At 52.1% G+C, this 21993-nt stretch overlaps 1 protein-coding gene across 3 annotated transcripts in view; it reads right to left on the bottom strand.

The window, feature by feature from the left end:
• Positions 1–20756, bottom strand: part of L1CAM (L1 cell adhesion molecule) — a 49755-nt gene extending 28999 nt beyond the window's left edge. Inside the window, exons 1-3 of one of the 3 annotated variants that reach the window (XM_020977249.2) lie at positions 20659–20756; positions 9522–9572; positions 5122–5376 (exon numbers count right to left, since the gene is read on the bottom strand). In XM_020977249.2, coding sequence (XP_020832908.1) covers positions 5122–5197 — 76 coding nt within the window. In that variant the 5' untranslated portion in view covers positions 5198–5376; positions 9522–9572; positions 20659–20756. Of the gene's footprint in view, positions 1–5121; positions 5377–6171; positions 6196–9521; positions 9573–20658 lie in introns of those variants that run through there. The other 2 variants (XM_078148007.1, XM_078148008.1) reach the window with 2 other exon arrangements.
• Positions 20757–21993: the final 1237 nt, after the last annotated feature.

Here is a 21993-nt window from a genome sequence, read left to right as displayed (position 1 = left end):
CTGTTCCCCCCTGGAGTTAAACAGTATAGTTTGTAAGTGTGTGTGATTGAGCCTATAGAGTGAGTCACACCTATGAGCTGTGTGAGAACACTCTATTCAGTCCTGTATTTTATGAGCAACTAGTGGGAAGTGTGTGCTTGGCTGTGAGGAGGAGAGAGGAGTCTCCTACTCACCTGCTTGCTTGGGGTGGGGTATATGTTTGTGAGTCTCAGCACAGGATGGGGAAGTGGTGGGGGGGATGAACAGTGACAGCTCTGGCCCTAGCACTCCCCTTCTCTGAAAACTCTAGGAACTCTCCATTGCTTTCTAGGCTAAAATCTAAACTCCTGTGTTTATCCTTTCCTTTCCTATCCTGGCCTTAACCTACCTTCCCAGCTTCATTCTATATTACTTTCCCTCCAACACTTTACAATCCAACCAAACTGGTCTTCTTTGTGTTCCTCACACAGGGTACTTCATCTCCCATCTCCAAGCCTTTAAACTGGCTTTTCCCCTGTGCCTGTAATACCCTCCCTCCTGATGTCTGCCTTCCTTCAAGACACAGTTCAAGTCCAATCTCCCACACAAAACCTTGCCTAGGGGCAGCTAGGTGGTGCAGAGGATAGAGCTCCAGCCTTGGAGTCAGGAGGACCTGAGTTCAAATCTGGCCTCAGACACTTGACACTTAACTAGCCGTGTGACCCTGGGCAAGTCACTTAACCCCAATTGCCTCACCAAAAAAAAAAAAAAAACAACTTGCCTAATCCTCCCACCTGCTTGTGCATTCCATCCCTACCTATCTGCTATTTATTCTTCAAGTATTTACGTGTTGCCTCCCTCCCCCAATTTTGTCTCTATGTCCCCAACACCCAACACAGAGTCTGATACTTAATAAATGTGAAATGTTTGATTGATTGATGGGATAAGGAAAAGGATGACGGACCCTCTTCAAACCTATTTGAAGGGGGTATATCTAAGGGCCTAGAGGAGAAAGTAGTAACCAGATAGAAGCAAATAAGTACAAACAATATGGCTGTGGAGGAACCCTTTATATTACCCCTGACCTCTAAACAGATACTTACTGTGTTTGTTGTCTGTGAGATCCCCGCAAGAAGAGAGACAGCATAAGACACAAGATTAGGCATGGTTAGTGTGAGAAGAAGGAATATCACCACCAGGAAGAAGCAGGGATGGGGACACATGTGTGGAAGCATGTTGGAGGATGCAGGAGTATGGGAAGGAAAGAGAGGCAGAGGTAAAACATGAATCTTAGGGTGAAAGATATGGTGTGGAGAGATATGTCACACCACGTGGATTGGACTGAAACCTGTTTCCTCCTTTGTAAAAATGGAGGGGGAGAGGAAGGGGAGGAATGGCAATAGATGAGATTATCTCTAAAATTCCTTCTAGAGTTAAATTCTATATAGTATGCTCACTCATCCTACAAAACATAACACATACATCCAAATATATCAGGGAACTCTGCTTGAGTATGTGGAATCCTACTGAGACATTTTGGAATACAAGGAAATTATACAGGCCTACAGGGAGCCCCCAGTGTCAGGGGATGCAGGTATACCCTCTGGGAGCTCTGGAGGACTTTTTGACAGTAAAGACTGTGGGAGCTATGAGCCCGTACAGAAGAGACAGAGGCAAAGAAGGAGGAAAAAAAGGGGGGGGAAATAGGAAGGGTGAAGAGAGAAAGAACAGGAAGAATGAGGTGGTAAAAAAAGAAAGTAAGGGAGAGAACAGGTCAGAGAGAAAGACAAAAGAAATGATGGAGAGAAGGAGAAAGAAAAGAGGAAGAAGGGGAAGAGAAGACAAAGAAGGATAGGAAGAGACAGATGGGAAAGGAGAAATAAAGGGGGAGAAAGGACAGAAAACAAGATGGAAAAGAAGAAAGGGAGAGAGAGGACAAGGCAGAGGAGAAAAAGCAGGAGGAAAGGACAGAAAGAGAGTGGAAGAGAAAGAAAGAGAGAGGACTTGAGAAGAGCAGGGACCAAAGGAATGACTGAAAGAGAGAAAGACAGACCGAGACATCCCCACCACCCACCCACTCACCCGTCCCCACCCAGTTGTTTGGGGAAAAGGATAATGAAGCTCTGCTCCCTCCCCCTCGGGCGCATCCTTCTTAATCCAATTAGCACCACAGTGGGTTGGCTCCTTGTCTTCAATTACCAGAGGGGGGAGGGCTGGAGAAGCAATTAGGCAGCAGCTTGTGGGGGAGGGGATGAAGAGGGAGGGGGAAAGAGAGGAACATTCCCTCCTCCTCCCCCTAGCTAAACTCAACTCATCCTTGGAGCCCAGCTTAAATTCCACGTCCTCTGGGAAAGCCATATCAGACCACCCAGCCCCACTAAGGAAAATGGAGACAAGTGGAAAGGTGGATGGGGAGGGAGAGTGGGGAATAGGCAAGAGAATCAATGAAAGGAAACACAAAGAAAGTGGAATGGTTGGGAGGAGGCAGAGGGCCAGAGGAGGGTGAAGAAAGAGAGGAGAGTAGAGACCCTGAGGGCGAAGGTTCTTATACTTGGGGAAGGAGAGTCCCCCAAACTCCTAGAGGAGCTTTGAATGGGAAGAGGGGAGGCTCATTTCCTCTTGTAATTTTCTCCTCAATACTCCTTTTATAGAGAAAACTTTGCCCTCCTTCCTCCCAGTCCTTCCTAATCTACTCCTCCCTTTCAACAAAACATAGGAAGCCAGGCTGAGATTTGGTCCAGGGCTCAGGCTTCACATATATGCCTACCCTTTGGGTGAGAGCTCAGACCTAGTTGGGATTCTTCCAGCCACAATCAGTGAGAAAACTAGGAGAGGGACTCAGGTGTCCCAATGCCCCAGCTTGGGTGTGGTAGGTAGCTGCAACCAAGAGGGATGAAAGGAAACACAGGTGTGTCTGGGTGTGCATCTCTACATATTTAAATGTCTCCCTACACACCCGAGTTGTATCTGCATATGGAGACCTGAATGAATATATGAACATCTCTATGTAATTTTGTATTTCTAAGTGTATTTCCATATAATACCTATATTTTTATATATGTCTCAGTCCCAGTATATGTATCCCAATTACATCTTTGTGCTTGTGATAGAACCACATATCTAGAAGGACCTTAAATCCAACCCCTCCCCCATTTTACATATGGGGAAACTGAATCCCAGAGAAGGAAAATGACTGACTCAAGGTCATACAGTACATGGCTGAAGTGGGACTGGAACCTGGATCTCTTAATGCCCAGGTCAGGCCTTGATCCACTATGATTACACTGGCCTTCACATTTGAGTTTCTGTGTGTATGTGAATATCTGTATGGATGCATATATGCCTTCTCCAGCCCCAATACCCCTAATCTTTAGATGTCCAGATTCTCTCTTCACCTCCTGTCATCCCAACCCCAGATATCCTCCCTATCTACCTGGCTTCTCAGGCTCCCTCTCCATCAATCTGCCCTCTCTCCACTTATTCTCATGCAACTCAGTGGATGGAACACAGCTACCTCACCTAGGGTAGTGTACAAATGCTAAGAAGGGCATTCTAAACACAACTATATGAGTCTGGGCAGCACACACACACACACACACACACACACACACACACACACACACCCCACAACCAACCTCCCTAGTTAAACATGCACAGACACACATGCAACCTGCATATAGCTTCAGACTGGTATTGTCTGCACACACCTTCATTTAAGAAGGGTACCCAAGCCTTTTATGTCGTCTTCCCTATTATGCTCTTTGAGGGCAGGGAATGTTTTGATTGTTCTTGTCCTCCCATTGTTTAACACTTAATAAATGCTTGTTGACTGACTGACATTCATGGTCCAGGGCAAACAAGTTCAGTCTCACACACACACACACACACACACACACACACACACACACACACACATACACAGGTGTGAGCCACCCTGCCATTCTATCTTCATCACACCCACAAACATTTCTGCATTTTTACCTTCAATCATAAGTGTATGCTTTTATTTGAACAACTTCACAATGAACAGGCACATTCACAGTAGATCACAACCATATAGCACATGCAGGTACCCACAAGCTCACCCAAACACACTCACATTCAATCATTTACACACACACACACACACACACACACACACCCTTCCATACCTTCACAAGCACAGATTCACATCTACTGTCCCTCACACCTTCTCAAACATCCACACTCACATTCCATCACAGTCACAATTACAGGCATTCACAACACACCTTTTGTATAGTAGCATTGACACATGATGCACCCATACAGCCTCCTAGATTCTCTCATCCCCTTCATAGATAATAACAAGTGCAATAATAATAATTTATAATAATGCCTCATGTTGGTCCAGTGCCTTTTATTTTAAAGGTGACCTTTTCTGTCTATGCTCTCATTGAATCATCCCTTTTTCTGTGGCTAGATCAGCCAGAGTGGCTAGACTCTTCCCATTTTACAGATCAGGAAACTGAAGGCTGGATCCTATTTGCCTACCATCATACACTTAGTCACTGGCAGAGCTAGGACCAAAACCCAACCCAAGTCTTCTGACCCACTTTCTATTTGATTACTGCTGTTACTGCTGACTGGAAGGGAAAAATCGAGTGGATGGAGACTGGGGCAGGATAGAGAAGAGGCAAGGGAGGGGAGATATTTCACCAATACCCACTTTCCTCATCATACTGGGGAAGGGGGGGTGGCGCCCCTCTTCCCCCCTTGCTGCTGAGGTAAATGGATCTCTCGGGGTTGCTGTCCAGCGTACTGGAATAGCTGTACTATGCTGCCTTATCTCCTCTCTGCTGTCCCTGGTGCTAAAAGCAATGCCACCTCACCCACCCAATGCAGTCTGTCAGCTCCACTCCTGCCCCCTTTTTCCTTACCGAGACCCGAGAGAGAGAGAGAGAGAGAGAGAGAGAGAGAGAGAGAGAGAGAGAGAGAGAGAGAGAGAGAGAGAGAGAGAGAGATAAAGGAGAGGAGAGACCAGAGAACTAAGGAGGGAGAGAATGATGAGGTAGGGAGGGGAGAGGCAGATAAGGGGTGACAGGGGTCAGGATGGAAAGGCTGATAGAACACTGGGGATTGGGAGCAAAGAGAAGCAGCAGGCCTAGGGAGGAACCCCAACTCCCTCTCACCCTCGATACTCACAATGTTCCGGAATCTGGATGCACAGTCCGAGGCTCCACAGAAGGAGTGTCCACAAATAGCTCAAGACAACAGCCATGTTCCTGGTCCTGCAGCCACACCCAGGGCCAGGCCAGGCTGGACAGCACAGGCCAGGCTAAGGGCAGGCAGCTCCACTCAGGCTCCGGCACAGCTCCTGCCCTCCCTCTGGGGGAGGAAGGGAAGGAAAGGAAAGGGGGGAGGGGAAAGGGGGAGCTGTGCTAAAAGTGCTGATCAGAGCTGGGGAGAGGAGATGGGGGAGGGGGGCAGCAGGGGGACACCAGGAGAAAGGAGGGGAAGGGGACAGGAGAAAGGAGAAAATGGACCATTAGTGACAAATATCTTTGTGAGCCAGGGCTCCTGGTCCCGCCCCCCCAACCCCTCCCCTAGAGGAGGGAGGAATCTGGGAGTCAGAAAGGCAGCCTCTGGCCTGCACCCCTATACTCCTGTCCACTGTTTTTCCCTCTTTCCCCTCCCTCTCCCCTCCCCTTATTTATTTCTTCTCCCTTCCTCTGCCTCCCCCCACCCTCCCCCTCTCATCAACTTGTTGTCCCCAACGGACCTCCCACTCCCACTCCACAGGCTGTTGTATGTGCCTGCCTGGGGAGGTGGGGGGAGACAGGATGGAAAGGGCTGTGGCTGTGAGTGCACAAGCAGGTGTCTGTGAGCAGGTGTGCAAGTACATGCTGTATCTCTATATGTGCATCTGTGTGTGTGTGTGTGTGAGCAGGTGCATCATGTCCATGTGTGTTTGTGTGAATGGGGGATGGGGAGGAGTGGAGAAGAGAGCAAGTGGATGTGTGAATATATGTCTGTGTGTAGGAAATATTCCTGCCTCACAGCCTTATTGTTGTGGGTTTCAAGGCAACCTGACTTCTGAGTGCCATTCATCTCCAGGAAGCAGAGAGGGGAAGTGGGGAGGGGGTAGATCAGCAAAAGAGAGGGAGGGGAGAGGGGATGGCCACAAGCAACCACACCAGCTTTCCTCAATTCTCATCACAACAGCAAGAGTCTTCCAGGTGCCTGAGCACTGACCTCACCAGGCAGGTGCTCCTATCTCCTTCCTCAGAGATGCCAGGACCCAGGATTGGGGCAGATCTCTTAGAAGCAAGAGAAGCATTGAGATCTGGATTCAGCCCCAGCCCCCAGCTTTCCTGCCTAAGGTTTGCCCCCTCCTTCAGAGAGCAATGAGCAGGGTCTTCAGCTCTCTGCTCAGGGGGCATACCCAGGGGTGCTCCCATCCCATGCCCAGGGAGCACACACCTCCTCCCTCCTAGAACCAGAGAAAAGCCAGAGGGTCCTGAACCCAGTGTTATGCTGCCAAATCCCTTCTGTACACAAAATCACTTCCTGGTCCATGGGGAGTCCCCAGTCTGAGGGGGAGGGGAAAAGCCCGCAAGGGAGATACAGTAATGTGATACCATTTCCCTCCCCACCACCACCCTGCCTAAGTCTCTGAGGATATAAAGGGACAGCTTACATCAAAGGGATGGGAGCTTCTCTTCTCTGCCAACAGCCAGAAGAGGAAATTGGCTCCTGACCAATTGAAGGGGGTCATGATCACAGAATGCTAGAACAAGAAGGGACCTTAGAGGTCATCTGATTTTACAGCAGAGGACACTGAGGCCCAGAGAGGGGAAGGGGCTTGTCAAGGTCATACAGAGCCAGGTTTCAAACCCCTATCCTTTTATGAGGTATAAGGATGAGGGGAAGGGAGGAAGGACATAAACAGGCAAGGAATCAATAAATCTTGGTTGATTGATTGATGGGGTTTCCTCTACCCCGGATTGGGCCTGGAAGGCAGGAACACAGATTCATTCATGATCTGCAGTGAGCTCTCCCATCTCCTGGCTACAATGGTGGGGCGGGGGGAGGGGGGAGATAGGGGAGAGAAGAGACCCAAGCCCTGCCCCTGGGGAGTCCCCAAGTGTAGACAGGCAGGGGAGCCTCCACAGAGGTGCTGAGGCCTGAGCTAGGGGAGAGGAGGAAGAGCAATCATAGTGTGAATGAGCCTGATCACAAAGTCGATGCAGGATGGCTGGGACTGGACACAGACAGAGGCTGGAGTGAGGATGTAGAGATGGTATGACTGCAGAGCAAGGGGGAGGGAATTGGGGGGAGGGAGACCCAATTAGACCCATCCTCCATTCCCATCAAACAAAGGCAGAGACACTGGCTGACCTTGCCCAGGGCCCAGGGGCGGAGCCATTCCAGCCAGCCGCCTCCTCTCTCCCCCAGCAAGCCGCCTATTTCAGGACTGAAGGCAGCCAGAGGGGGCAACGGACTTCAAGGCTCTGTGGGTGTCCCAGAGGAGGATTGGGATCAGAGAGTAGGGAATCAAACACTAGCTCGGGTAATGCCAAGTATCTTAGGAGGGGAGAAGGAGAGAGCCTTGGAGGAGGAGGAGCCAGGAAAGGAGGTTATTTCTGCATTTGTTCATATAAGGCTGGACTTCAGCTTTGTCCTCTTCCTGCCCACCCCTGCCACCCCCAAATCCAAGGCTGTTTGCTGCTCCCTCTGAGCTGAATGGGGAGAAATGGAATGAAATATGCAAAGAAATATGATACCTCCAACCTCAGAGCCCCCTTTCCCTCCTGGGCAGCTCTCTGCTCTCCCCAGTCCACCCCTCCCAATTGCCCATTGCAGATTTCTCTCTTGGCATGTACCACCCAACTTGGTGTTCCAGTCCCAGAACACTCGAAAGCCAGAAGGTTGGGAGGCCTCTGACAGCTTGGGGGGGGGGTGTTATCCCCCTCCCCTCTTCACTTTCCCCTGCTGCTGCTACCTCCAATTTTTCACTATTCATCAGGCAATTATAGAGCAAAGGGCTGAGGTTGTCAGCTCAGCAGGCTCCCACCCACTCACCCCTATACCCCTCATAGGGGAAGGGAGGGGGAGGGGGAAGAGGAGGGGGCTTCACACAAGCTGGTGAACAGATGGAGCTCAGCTCTTTCACTGACGATAGAGAAACCCAAGGACAGGGAGACGAGGAAAGCAAAGGAGAGGGAGAGACCTTGGAATTTGGGGTGAGGGTCGAATCAAGGTGGGAGAGAAAAAAGACAAGGAGGGAGACTGACTTCGGAGAGGACAGGGAAAAAAAGGGAGAAAGAAAGACAGAGCCAGGGAGGGAGTCTTGACAACAAAGATATACAAGCACAAATGGAACCAGAGACACCAAAGAGGGGAAAGCACAAGGAAGGAAAAAAAATGAGAGAGACTGAAATCCAGAGACTGAGAGAAATCAGCACTACAGGACAGAAAGGGAGAAGGAAGGGAAGACAAGTGAGGTGTAGAGGGGTCAGAGACAGTAGGAAACACTGAGGAGAAACTGAGGGACTTGGGGAAGATTTAGGCAGCTTGAGGCAGAGACTGTGTATCTGTGAATAAGTGGATCTGTGTATTGCTGTGTCTGCCTGTCTGTGTGAGTGTCTCTGTATGCTGGTGCCTTTGCTTCGTCCTTGTCCCCACAGTGGGTGTGCCAGGGCAGGGGGAAGGGAGGAGGGAGAAGCCAGTGAATGAGCCATGTGTACGTGCATGTCTCTAGGAGTGTGTGTAATGATGATGGGGCTCAGGTCAGTGAAATGGGGAAGGGGCTATCTCTGGGAGTGACGGCTGGGGAATGAGATAGAGGAAGAGAAAGAAAGACAGGGAGGCAGAAAGAGACCAAAGGAGGAAGGAGAGAAACAGAGAGAAAGAGGCAAATACAGAGACAGAATAAAAAAGACAGAGATGGAGAGAGAAGAGATGAGAGAGAGAGAGAGAGAGAGAGAGAGAGAGAGAGAGAGAGAGAGAGAGAAGTTAAGGAGGAAAAAGGTAGAGAGAGCAGGCTGTCATAATAAGGCCAGAGACAGGGAGAAATAGACCACTTGTGGCACCAGGATGGGTGATGGTGTGTGACAAGTGTGCGACCTTGTGTTGTTTGGGGGCAGGGCACAGCTCCTTCCAGCCCTCAGTTTGCCTGTCTCCCCAGTCCCAGTCCTGAGGGGACAGATAATTGGGGGGGGAGGGAGGAGCAGTCAGATACAGCATTGTGACTCCAAATAAATTAATGAACAATTTGAGCTGGAGGCTAGGAAGGAGAGTGAGAGCCCCTGAATGCTAGTCTCTCCCTAAAGAGCACATGAGCATGTGATTATGGATGTGTGCAGGGCGCCTGTCTATTCAATGGACATATAGCATTAAGTCAGGGCATACTCTCAGCTGGGTTGGTATGCCTGTTGGGTGTTCATGTAGCTTATGCGTGTATTTGTATGCATTTGGTCAGGGAGTATCCATGCTGGGAGTATGAAAGATATGTGTGCACAATATGAGTGATATAATCAAGAAACCCCTGGCCTGGGAGTCAGGAGCCCTGGGCTCCAGCCCCAGCTTTCCCACTAACTCACCTGGTGATCTTGGATAAGTCACTTCCCCTCTCTGAGCCTCAGTTTCCTCATCTGTAAAATGGGGGGGGAGGTTGGTCTAGGTGGTTTCTAAGGGCCCTCTGAGCCCTGAGATCTATACAATAGGTATGTCTCACTAGACGCATCTAGTGTCTCATACCCATGTGTGTAAGCACATTTATTTGTAGGCCAACAGAAGCCAACAGCCCTACCCTGACATGCCAGGTCATGCAGGAATCCCCAGGAGAAGAGTTTTAGGCAACTGGGCCTCCCCTTCCCCATCTCCCTCCTATCTCTAGACAAGAAAACCTCCCCTTCCCTCCTCCTCTCCCCCAAACTCCAGGATTAATGAAGCATTTGACAAGAGTAGTCAAAGGGCATTCATCTGTGGGGAAGGGAGAAGGTGGGGGTCACATTCACACAGGCTGTTCCCTTTAGGGTAGGGCTCAGGGCAAAAAATGCACAGCTCCAGCTGAGGGCCCTGAGGCTGTTACCAGGCCAATCGAGGCCTGGATACAATCCAGAAGGTGTTCGAAATAGGCCAGGATTTGGAATCCAAAGCCCTGGGTTCAAATTGTAGCAGTTCCATTTACTGCCTACGTGACCTGGTGCAATGCTTCCCCAATAAAGGAGAGGTTTGGCCCTCAGAATTCTGAGGTCCCTTCCAGCCCGATCACCCCTCCCCTCTCTAGTTAGACAGCGTAGCCAAATGAGGGCCGGGGTGGGGGGGGATGGGAGGTAAAAGGACCTTTGCCGGGCTCACAATATCCTGGGCCATACAGTGCCCTCCGAATTCCCCAGACTGCCAGGAAGTTAGTCCTCTGGGGTGACCTGAATCCCTCTTCCTTCAGCCCTCGGGGGAATGAGCTCGATCCCTCCCCCTCGCCCCCGCGAGACACACACACACACACACACACACACACACACACACACACACACACGCACACACACACGCACACACATACACACCCCTCCCTCCAGGAAGGAACCCCACCTCCAACCCTTCCCTCCTCAGTCTTCTCCTCCCCCTCCCCCGCTCCACAAGCCTCTGTTGGGAAGGAGGCTTCTATGGGGGCTGGGGAGGAATCTGACTTGGGTGGCCTTACGTGTGCCTCCCCCCGTTTGTGTACCTCTAGTCGTGGAGGGGACGAGCGTGTGTGCTTGCTTACGTGCGTGCGTGCGTGCGTGTGTGTGTGTGTGTGTGTGTGTGTGTGTATCTAGGAGGGGAGTGGATGTGGATGTCTGTGGATACATTATGTAGAGGGATGTGGCTTTGGGTGCATGACTATGTGTGTCAGTGTGTTATCTGGGTATTTGTCTGATGGGGGCACCTACATATCATGTGCCTTTAAGACAGATCCGCCCCCCCCCAATCTGCGGCTGGCTAGTTTCCATGGCGACAGAGCTAAGAGAGCTCTGCAGAGAGGGGAGCTAGGAGCACTTTCCCTCTTATTTAAATAATTCCGAAAGGAGGAGGTGGCTCAACAGGGGGCCTGTGGGCTGTGGCGGAGAACTCGAGACCCTTAAAGGGCCCTACCTGGGGGCTGCACTGTGGGAGTTCAACCTGGGCGGAGCTAATCCCAGTGGGCTGACCTAGGCTCCAGGCACAAGCAGAGCAGCTGGGGGGAGGGAGCCCCAACCTGTTCTGGCCCTTCCCCATTCCCTTTAAAGGCATCTGGAGCTCTTCCTCCTCCCCCCGCCCCATTCCCTGCCCAATTCCCACTCAGCCCATTGTCCCATTTCCCCAAAGATATCCTGCTCTGCCTCAGATTGACCCTCATCTGACTTCAAACCTCTGCCCTCCCCACTCCCCTGGGCCTCTCTTATTAAAGGAAGAAGGGAGGGAGAGGAGCGAAATGGGGACCTGCAAATGATGGGGCATAGCTCTTCGGACAGCCCCCTCTCACCCCTATCTACAGTCTCCTCCATCCCCTCACCACTGGTGAGTGGTGCTGATGCTGTGGTCTCCATGACAACAGCAGCTCACCTGTAATGGACCATTCTCCTTAAAGTGGTCCTGGCTGGGGGGAGGAGGGAAAGGAAGCCCAGAGGTTAACCCTTTGAGATTTGTCAGGCAGATAGAAACGCAGGCTGACCCCTGTTTCCTCTAGGAGGCAAGGACACAACTTTAGAAGCCAGGGGATTCCTCATCCTCCATTGGGGCTGACCCCTCCCCAACATCCCCTGAGGATGGAAAATGGATTGAGAGACCTGGGTTCTGATCCTAGAGCTGTTATCCCACCTGCCTAGGGGTCCAGTGAAGTCTTTTAACAGGTACAAAGAGGGTCAGGGTGGGGGAGACCAGATTTAATGCCATGAGGAAGTTGGGGGACAGGAAAAAAGAGAGCCAATATCCCCTCATCCTGACTAGTATTATTTGGGGTTATGGAAGTATATCAACTCTTGACAGCTAACAGGCTTTGTTCCCATCCTGGGCTGAGGTATAAGTGCATGGAGGAGGTGGGGGGGGCAAGGAAGTCATAAGGCTCACTGGGAGTTGGAGGGTAGTATCTCAGGGAGGGTTAAACAAGGCCATGAAGAATTCTACCCCCATCCACCCCACCCCCAGGGAGGAATGACTGATTTGTTAGGCAGATGTCAAGCAAATATATATAAAGCCAGGCAAATTTCTAGGGGTGTGTGTGTGTGTGTGTGTGCTACAACCCCAGAGAGAGGAAGAAAGAGGTCAGTGAGGGAAGAGATTTGTCTCTTCGTCTCTATAATCTCCCCCTTCAGAATGGGGGCCACCCAGGGGAGCTACAACTGAAAGTGGAGGCTTCCTGAGCTTGGTGCTATGTCCTCCCATCAGACTAGGGACTCCTCAAATATGGGGCTGTCTCCCCCGACTGGGTATCCCCCTCATATAAGGAGTGCCTGAGAGTAGGGACATATCTCCCCTCAGACTTAGGGGCTCCCTGAGCTCAGGATGTCGGGAGCCAGTGACTTAAGGGGTCGGTACATACAGAGGCTTGCCTCGGGATAAATGCTCCCTTGACTTTTGCCCCACTTCCTGTTTGTTACTGATCATTGATTCCAAGGCCTTACTCGTGACTGAATTATTTGTAGATATGATCATTACCTTGAAGACAATGTTTCCTGTATTAAAATTATACTGACCGCTTTCCCTTGAGAAAAAGATGAGCTTTAGCTGTTTAGTTTGTTTATGTTATTAATACGGCTTCACAGAACTTGTAAATCATTTCTCATGATACAAAGTTGTTTTTCTATGAGTATATAATGAGAAAACTGAAATAAACTAGTCTTGAGCATGAACCTCTAAGACTCGCCTAGCCCAACTTTTCTTTCTCCGTTTTCTCACCGCTCTGTCCTGCACCACGCCAGCTGCTGGCCTCAGTGTCCATGTCTTCCCCCTCAAATTGGGGGCTCCCCAGTGGTGGGGCTACGTTTCCCCCTCAGACTCCCCCTCAGAGTGGGAGATTGCCAAGGTGGAGAATCATGTCTCCCCCTCAAACTGGGGGCTCCCCAAGGGTGGGGCTGTGTCTCCCCCTCAAAACTGGGGGCTCCCCAACGGCGGGGACCACATCTCCCCCACAGGCCGGGGGCTCCCCCAGGGTGGGGTCATGTCTCTTCCCAATTTCTTTCCCTAACTTCCATCTTTGTGGTTTTCTGGGCTTTTTCCTATTTTCCTTATAATTTAAGGGAGTTTTTTTAGCTCCAAGTTCTTGTCTTATGCCTATATTTGAAGTCATGGCTTGTTCTCTCTCCCTTCCCTCCCCCATTTCACTGCATCAAATCTCCCATTTTCCTCTCAGAGACCCAATTTCAGAGACAGACATTAATCTTCCACTCTCCCAAAGAAATCCTTTCCTTCCTTTCCTGCCCAACACGAATGCCAAGTGTGTGCCCTCTTCTGTCCCCTGTCCTGATGCCCAGCCTGGCTATTCCTGTCCCTCTCCTCCATCTGTCACTTTCCTGGTCCCATAACCATTCCTTTGACCCCAAAATAGCTGTCCCTGCCAAGGCACTTGTATCCCACCAGTGACCTTTGAGATAGGCCTTGGGCCTCAAGCTCTTGAGAAATCCCACCCCAAGGCACACAAGACTACAACCCAGTGCAGCTGAAAGATGGGCCCAAGTATTTTCCCTTATGCCATTCCTCTCTTCCCCTCAAGCTCTGCCTTCCCATCTACAACAGAGAGGAGACCCCCAGGGGTCAGGCTAGGTGGGCAGAGGGGGAAAGGGGTGATTGTAGGGAGCAGGCAGAGCTAGGGGGGAACAACCAAGATCCTGAAAGGGGCGAGGAGGGGGAGGCAGAGAGAGGAGCAAGCCTGGGAATACCCCAGAGAGGTAGAGAGACAAACATCCAGCAGAGAGGGAGAGCCACAGAGATAGGTGGTTGTAGGGCTGAATAAAAGCAGAGACAGCAACAGGCAGGGATAATGACATCAGGATGTAGAGACTGGCCAGAGCAGAGAGACAAAGAAAAGACAGAGCCAGGGAGGAACGTTAATGGATAGAGAAAGGAAGCGAAAGACAAAGCCAGACCATTAGAGACAGACAAGAAGAAAGAGGAGAAAAGCAAAAGCAGGCAGAGAGACCCAGAGAATGCCACAAGGTGGGAACCCCAGCACGTGTCTAATGAAAGACAGATTGACAGAGATTGACAGGCAGATGGGAAGGGAAGTGAGGGAGAACCAAGTGGGCAGAGGGAGAGGGTGAGTGGAAGGAAGTGCTGAGAGGACCCAGGCAGACCCTGGTCCTGCTTTACCAAGGGTACCCACATACATGTACAACATGGGCATCACACATCCGGGCATCCTGGGGCTCCTGCCACCTAAAGGGTTAAACAGCTCAAGCTCTTGCTCCCTCCCCTCCCCAGGTCACCCCAAGGAGAGAGGAAGTGTGGGGATGCCCCAACAATGGGTCCTCTTGTCTACCCTGGCCTCAGATTCCTAAGGGGGGAGAGCAGAGGGCCAGAGGGGTCAAAGGCTACTCTGTCCCCATCCCCCCTCTCTGGAAGCTACAGGCCTCCACTGGAGGAGGAAGGCTACATAATAAAACAGGGGCAGAAATCCCCAGCCCTGGCCCCGCTCAGCAGCCTGGCCCTAAGCACTAAGCTGCCCCTCCCCTCTGGTCCTACACAAAGACACATATGAACATGCATACATATACATGGATGACACATACAGGTACACACACACATTCACAAAATTATCATAGGTGGGGTGGACCTGGCCTAGGGATGCCAGACAGATCCCAGAAGTCTCCCAACCCCAGTCCATCCCTTTTCCCACCCCTATCTGGGGCCCAAAGCTCATGCATCACTCAGCTGAGATCACAGTTGAGCACAAGACACAGGCTTGAACTGGAAGCCTCCAACTACCATGGGCACACCAGCACCCATTGAGTCTTCAGGCCCATCGGGGACCAATTCACCAAGATCCCCAAAGACTCCCACAGACACACAAGGTACACACAGATACGTACACCAGTCAGGGGAGGGACTCAAGCACTCAAGCACATATAAACACACAGGCAGAAAAAAAGAAAGAAAAAATAATAAAGGCAGCATTCCCTCCCCCACATCCACAACAAAATTTGCACAAATTATAATATCCTGCCAGCTTCTACCATGAAAACTGCCATAATGGTAAGATTGAGGCACCCCCTCCCCCTTCCCCTAGCGCCAAGCCATCTGGGAGATCGGGCAGCAGGGCTAGGCCAGAAAGAGTTCCTGGGTCCTTGGCAGCCCCAGTTGGGTGGAGGACAGAGCATATGGCATCAGTGTGTGCCAAGGATCAAGGTGCCCTGACAACTGGGCCCCTTGCCTTCCCCTTCCAGTCCCCTAGCTGAGTTACCTAGGTGCTACCACCTCACCCCCAATCCCTGTCCTAGATTCCCCCTCCCCAAGCAGCAGGGTGCCAACTCAGCCTGCTGTCTGGGTGGGAGACAGCTAATTATTATCATTAGCTTGTTACCAGTACTATAGTTAATTGGATGCCTGTTGTCTCTGCCAGACAGCCTCCCCTTACTTCCTGAGGTTTCTTCTTTCCTACAGTAAGGATCCCAAAACCCCTTAGAAGCTAGGGTCCTAGGGGAGAGATGGAAACTGAGTTTGGGGAAAGAAGGAGTGGCAGATTGGTATGGAACCCTTAGGTCATAGGTGGGGAGAGAAGGGGACCTAAGGAGTGAAAAAACTTCACATATTTCAAAACCAACTAAGGGAATAATCCCGGGCAGGGTGGGAGGTCCAGAAAGCTCCCCTGTCTTTCAGTCCTATACTGCCCTATTTCCGAGGCCCCAGGCCTCAGGTCTCAATGTCTAGGACTCCACCCCAAAAAGTAGGAGAGACGCTTATGGAAGGGAGTGGAGGCTAAGAGATAAGGGGACAAAAGCCAAGGTGTTCCAAGGATGTGCTCCCCCCATTGGTTAAACCAGTGGCCCTCCCTCTGTTCCTGATATCTCAGTCCATACTGGAGTAAAATCCCAGGATTCACACTTGGGGAGAATTGGGGCAGCAAGGGAAAGGGGGGAGACAAATATATGGGGGCAGAAGGAGGAGAGGAAGGGGGAAGGTTACTCCTGTCTCCTCATCCTCACACACCTTCTTTTGGAGATGGGCAGGAAGGTGGGGTGTAAGTCTACTAACCAGAAAGATCCTGGTTCAGATGGTACTCTCCCTTTCTGGGACTTAAAAAGGAAAAGTAGAAAGAAAGAGAAAGACAAGGAGAAGAGAAGGGGGGGAAGAGGAAGAAAAATGAAGGAGGAGGAGGAGGAGGAGGGAGGAGGAGGAGGAGGAGGAGGAGGAGGAGGAGGAGGAGAGATAGGGATAGGGAGAATGGGAAAGGAGAGAAAGAGAAAAGCACCTGAGAAGGGGAGAGAGATGAGAGATAGAGGGGACAAATAAGAAAGGAGAGGCTAGAGGGGAGAAGGAAGGGTGTGAGAGAGAGAGAAGTGGGGAAGAGGAGAAACCTCTGGAAGTGGGGAGAAGCCTTTTGGCACAGAGAAAGAGAGGGGAGAGGAGGAAAAGAAAGGGGAAAGAGAGAGGGGGAAAGACAGAAGGGGAAGGAGGGAATAAGAGGAGGAGTAGGAAGTGAGAAGGGGAAGGGGAGAGAGAGAAAGAGAAAGAAAGAGAGGTGTCTGAGAGCCTGACAGTGGCAGATGGCAGATCGACTTGGCCCTAGCCTCCATCTCCCATGGTGCCTCTCTAGCACCTAGCTCTGGCTTCCTAAATCCCTTCTTTGGAAGCTTTGGCCCCAGGGGTGAGACAGTAGGAGGGCAGTGGGCCCATGCTTTTGCCAGCAGCCTCTGAAAGTGGTGGTGGTGGTGGTCATGTCAGTGGGAGGCCTGTAGGATTACAGGAATAGTCTCTACTTCCCCCCTCCCTCCAGTCCTGAATGCTGTTACTTTCCCACTTCTGCTCCCTAAAGGATTCGATGAGGTAGTCAGAGGAGGAGATCCAGACTCCCAGGCCTCTGAAATTCATTGTGCTTGTGGGGTCCCTGGGAGGATGGGTCCCAGGAAGGACGATCATGTAACAGCACATTCTCAGAAGATTCAGAGAAGAGCTCGTAGCTGGATGGGAGTCAAAACCTGGCTGGGAACCCTTATCATTTCCTGAAACTGCCCAACCCCAATGTCCCCCCTACCCCCACACAGGCGAGTTTATTTGTGTATGCACCCACACACACACACACACACACACACACCCCAACCATGTGCCAGCCTCCTCTAAATGAACCCACAGCAGATGAACAGGCCTCAAGCCCTGAACTGTTTCCCCTGTATTGAGGACGGGTCTGCACTGGGGCCAGCCATAACATCCCCTTCCCCCAGTCACTCCACTCAGATCTCGAAGCTTGAGGAGCTTGGGGGCTCTGGCTCCTTCATCCTCCCAGAATCAGAAACCACCAGCATCCTCAGCCTGTCCTCTGGGCTTTAAAGCTGAAGGAGCTGCTCACATTCGAAAGATGTTTGAATGTGAAGCCTGGCCCCTTGGGAGCTGTCCATACACTTTGGATCAGCTTGAGCAACATAGGCTTCCCATCCTCCTCCTCATCCACTGCACAGCTCCTAGCCTCTTTAAGAAAGCCCTCCCAATGGTTGTCAGGCTTGCCTGCGCCATATTATCCAAACTGGACATTCATTCCCCATTTGACAGCCAAGGAAAATGAAGCCCAGGGAAGGGGAAAGACTTGCCGGAATTCAAGCAGCCAATAAGTGGCTACAACAGTGCTATGTCCACTATGCCCCTGTCTGCCATGCTGCCTAAAATCCCACCATTAAAAACACATGTGTTTGGGCAGAAGCACTGTTCCGATGTTATTGTTCTTTGCCAAAGGAGGGGACAGTTTCACTGCCTTCAGCCCCAGCCAGAACCCTCTGAAAGACCGGGTTCAGTTCTGGGGACTTCAGTTCAGAAGGGTCATTGACAAGCCAGAGATGGAGTAGAGAAGGATGACCAGAATGAGGAGGGGACTAGAGACCATGCCATCCAAGGAAGGCACAGTTGAAGAGGCAGGGGAGGGCTAGCCTGGAGAAGACGCAGAAGGACGTGCTAGCTGACTTGTGTGAAGGGCCCCAGGTGAGACTGGGGCTAGTCTTGCTCTGCTGGGTCCCAAAGGGCAGACAATCTGGAGCATTTTGGAGAGGGAGATTATAGATAAGCTCAGGAAATGCCTCTTAACCAAACCTTCCAGTGCCCCCTCAACAATGCAGTGGGCTGCCTTGGGAAGTAGTGAGCTACCCATTGCTGGAGGACCACTTAGGATGTATGCTGAAGCGCTTCCTCCTGAGGTATAGGTCAGACCAAGGGAATTCCTGAGGCCCTACCCTGTGATCCCTGTAGCTTGTATAGTGGACGGCACCTACAGCCCTGGGGACCAGGCTGGAGAAACAAGTGGAACTTTTTCCTGGTACTTTTATTACATCGAAGCTCTTACGCTGTGCTATACTGGGGGCTGGGGGGGGGGAGGCAGGGAGAGGAGTCTGGAATCCCCCAGGGCTAGGGAACGAGGCCTTACCCAAAGGCACCTTTAGTGATTAGTATGTAGGGAGGCCTACATGAAGAAAACATTGGGGATTCAGGAGCTGGGGGTGGCAGAGCTAACAGGGAAGCTTCATGGAGAAGAATGAACCAGAGAGGGCCTTGGAAGGAATGGGGTGTGGGTTCTATGATCACCATTGTCCACCTCCTCCAGGGCACACAAAGCAACCTCCTTCCTCTGTGTTCTGGGGAGGACTGGGAATAGGCTGGGGCCCCTGAGGTGGGGGGTGGGGGGACAGCTTGATGCTGCCTCCCCTTATGAAGAGTAGAGATCCTTAATCCCAGCAGGTGAAGGCCAAAATTTGGTCAGATGCTTCCATGACTTCCTGACATCCCCCCCAGTCTCTCAGGCCACTTGACATCCCTGATGTTAATTAAACCTGTTGGGCAAGAGGTGGGGGGTGGGAACACAAGGAGACAGAATTAGAGAGAGGCAGAGAGGCTTCCCAAGGAGAGGGAGGGAGAAGAGGGAAAGATGAAGCTAGAAAGAGGAATGGAAAGAGGCAGGTGGAGGGGGCAAAGATCGAGATCGAAGGAGTTATGGAGGGAGGGGAGGGACAAGAGACAGAGATATGGAGAAACAGACACACCCCAGTGGCTGAAGAGGCAGCAGTGGAGGAGGAGGAGGAGGAGGAGGAGGAGGAGGAATGAGAGGAATAGGAGGGGAAGGGGGGAGGCAGAGGAGGAGGAGGGCTGGGGGGAGGCTGGCACACTGGCTGATAGACACTAGACAGGAAGCCCCCTCCACCCTGATGGCCAGACTGCCTGACAGACCAAAAAAAAATCATTCTTGGGGGATGGGAAGAGAACAGATTTGCCTTCCGCCTCAGACACATGATCCTCTCTGCGCCCCCCCCCCCCCGCCTTGTTCCTCCTTCTCAACCCTTCCCTAAAGCCTCAGAATGACACCCATCTCTGCCCCTTCTCCATTATGTGGTCTGGATGCTAGAGAGGAGTGGGATGGGAGGGGCCCTGGGGTTGGGAGCATTAGGGATTGGGTAGTGTCCTGAGACCTTCCCACACTGTTTCCAACACAACTGGAAAGGCCTCTCACCTGCCTGAGGTGGCCCCCAGCCAGAATCCTCCCTTGAGGCAGTGGGGGGGGGGGAGACCTCTGCTGGGGGTTAGAGGGACAGGGAAAGGGACCAATCGGTCAGGGTGTTCCTCCCAGGATGGAGCAAGCCACACCCAGGGGCCACACCCTGCATCCACACACACACACACACACACACACACACACACACACACACACACACACATGCGCACATGCCAAGACACCTCGAGATCACTCAGTGGTGGATTGAGGGGACTTCACACACACACACGTTTGGATACACACAAGCACACACATACACTGGCAAGTCACACAGGCGGGTGATACTCATAGCCTTAAACACACACACTTCACGCACACATGTATAGACAACACCCAAATGCACAAATAAACACTCAGGGGAACCCAGAACAGAGGCATTGACACCTGCCCCCACATACACGCCAACCACCAGACTCACACAGAACTGAGACACTGACACCTGCCCACACACACGCACACACACACACACACACACACACCTACCACCAGACTCCCACAGAAATACAGGCATGCACAGACTCAAACATGAGGGAACACACAGAGACATAGGTTCAGGGATGAGCTAAGGGTGACCCTGGCTTTCTCCTGCCCAGCCCAATCCCCTGGCTCCCCCACCCCACCCCATCCCTGCTCCATCCCAATCTCCCCTCATGTCACTGCACCACCCCCAATTCCCCCCCTACACTCCCCATCCCGCTGCCCCATCATTGCTCCATCCCTAGCTGGTTGGGCTCCACCTGCTCCCAGGTCCCAGCAAGGCTCCCCTTGCCCTGTGCCTTTTCCAGCTGATGCCAGGTCTTCAGGGTACAGGTCTTTTTCTCCCACCTCAGCTCATGTCCCCTCCCCTCTTTCTGGGCTCAGCCTGCCCCCTCCAAGGGCTCCTCCATGCCAGGGCTCCCATTCATGCCCAGCCTTCTGGGCTCTGCAGGCATCTAGCCCAGCTGCGTGTGTGGAGTTGGGGATGTCGCAGTGCTTGGCTGGAGGGGAGAGAGCCAGGGATGCCCTGAGCTGGGCAATGCCCAGGCGCCACGCCTTACCTCCGGGTGCCCGCCCTGCTTTCGCCCAGCCTCAGCAGCTCCCAAGTACCGTCTGCAGCAACCAGCGGCAGTGGCAGGAAGAGAGATTGGAAGGGGGGGGGAGTAAGATTACCTCACACTCACATCCAGTCTGCTCGCTCCTCATCTCTCCTCCTCCCTCCCTCCCCAGCCACCACCCCAGCTCCTGCTTAGTCCCTCCCCCCTCTCTGCTTCCCTCCGCCCCCTCCTCATAGCTCTGGAGCATCACAGCCATCCTGGGCCACCTCTGGAGCACAGCTGGAGCCTGTCTCCTCTCCTCCCCTCTCCCTCCTCCAGCTCTGGCAGCCCAGAAGATACCTATGGAGCTAGAAGCCACCAGGACCACCCTGTGCCAGGTGGTGTTAAAATGGCTGTATGTTGTGGAGGGAGGAGGAAGAAAGGGGCAGCTGTGAGGTTGTGAGGAGAGGGGCAATTGGCCTGGATGTCCTCGATGGGGGGGGGGATGCCCCAACTCCCCATACTTAGAGCCAAGCCATGGTAGGAAGGAAAACAACTAGCACACCCCTAAACCTGAGGCTCTCCCTTTACTTCAGGGGGAGTCCCCTCTGGAAATCCCAAGAATAGTTTCCCCCTAGCTCTTTCTGCCTCTTCCTCCTCCCTGGCCAGAACCCAGCACTTCTCCTATCCTTTTCTTAATAATTTCCTCTACTTTCACCTCCCTAACCCCTACCCCCCCCCCTTAAGAACTGTTCCCAGGCAATACACTCCCAAAGTCTCCATTCATGCTCCACGCCCAGTACATGCCAATACTCTGGTGGGAAAAAGGGAGTCAACCACCTTGAGGGGGAAGGGTAGGATCAAGGAAGGTGGGATTCTCCTGCTTTTTCCTCCTTTCTTCTCTAGGGAGTGGAGATGGAGGATTTTAGCATCCTAAGGGGCCTTGACATTCTCTGCTTTGATTGGTTACTGGGGGGAGAAGGGTAAGGAAATTAAGAAGGAAAAGGCATGACCTGACTCTCCTCCTGGAGCACGCAGGGAAGATAGGATCACCAGAAAAGGAGAAGCACATTCCCGGAGTCTTCAAACAAGGCCCCCAGGAAGCCCCCATCCAGTATTGGCCCCACCAGAGTCGGGCTGCAATTACTCAGACCACCAGCAGGCTGCAGCATAGGGACAGGAGATTGTTCTCTGTGGGCTGGGGGAGGGGAGAACTTGCCTATGTCTCCCCCCCCCATCTACCCAAGCTATTGAGGGGCTGTTCCCTTAAAGAGGCCTAGAATGGGAGATGGGGTATGCCCCAGGCTTCCCCACTTTCAGCACCCACTCCAGCTTTCCTAGAGTTCCTGCTATTCCTTA

This window comes from Phascolarctos cinereus, unplaced genomic scaffold (genome assembly GCF_003287225.1).
Source record: "Phascolarctos cinereus isolate Bilbo 61053 unplaced genomic scaffold, phaCin_HiC Scaffold_8;HRSCAF=390, whole genome shotgun sequence".
NCBI classification, from domain to species: Eukaryota; Metazoa; Chordata; class Mammalia; order Diprotodontia; family Phascolarctidae; genus Phascolarctos; species Phascolarctos cinereus.
The sequence above is the reverse complement of the archived record's forward strand: the minus strand, read 5'-3'. Positions and strand labels throughout refer to the sequence as shown.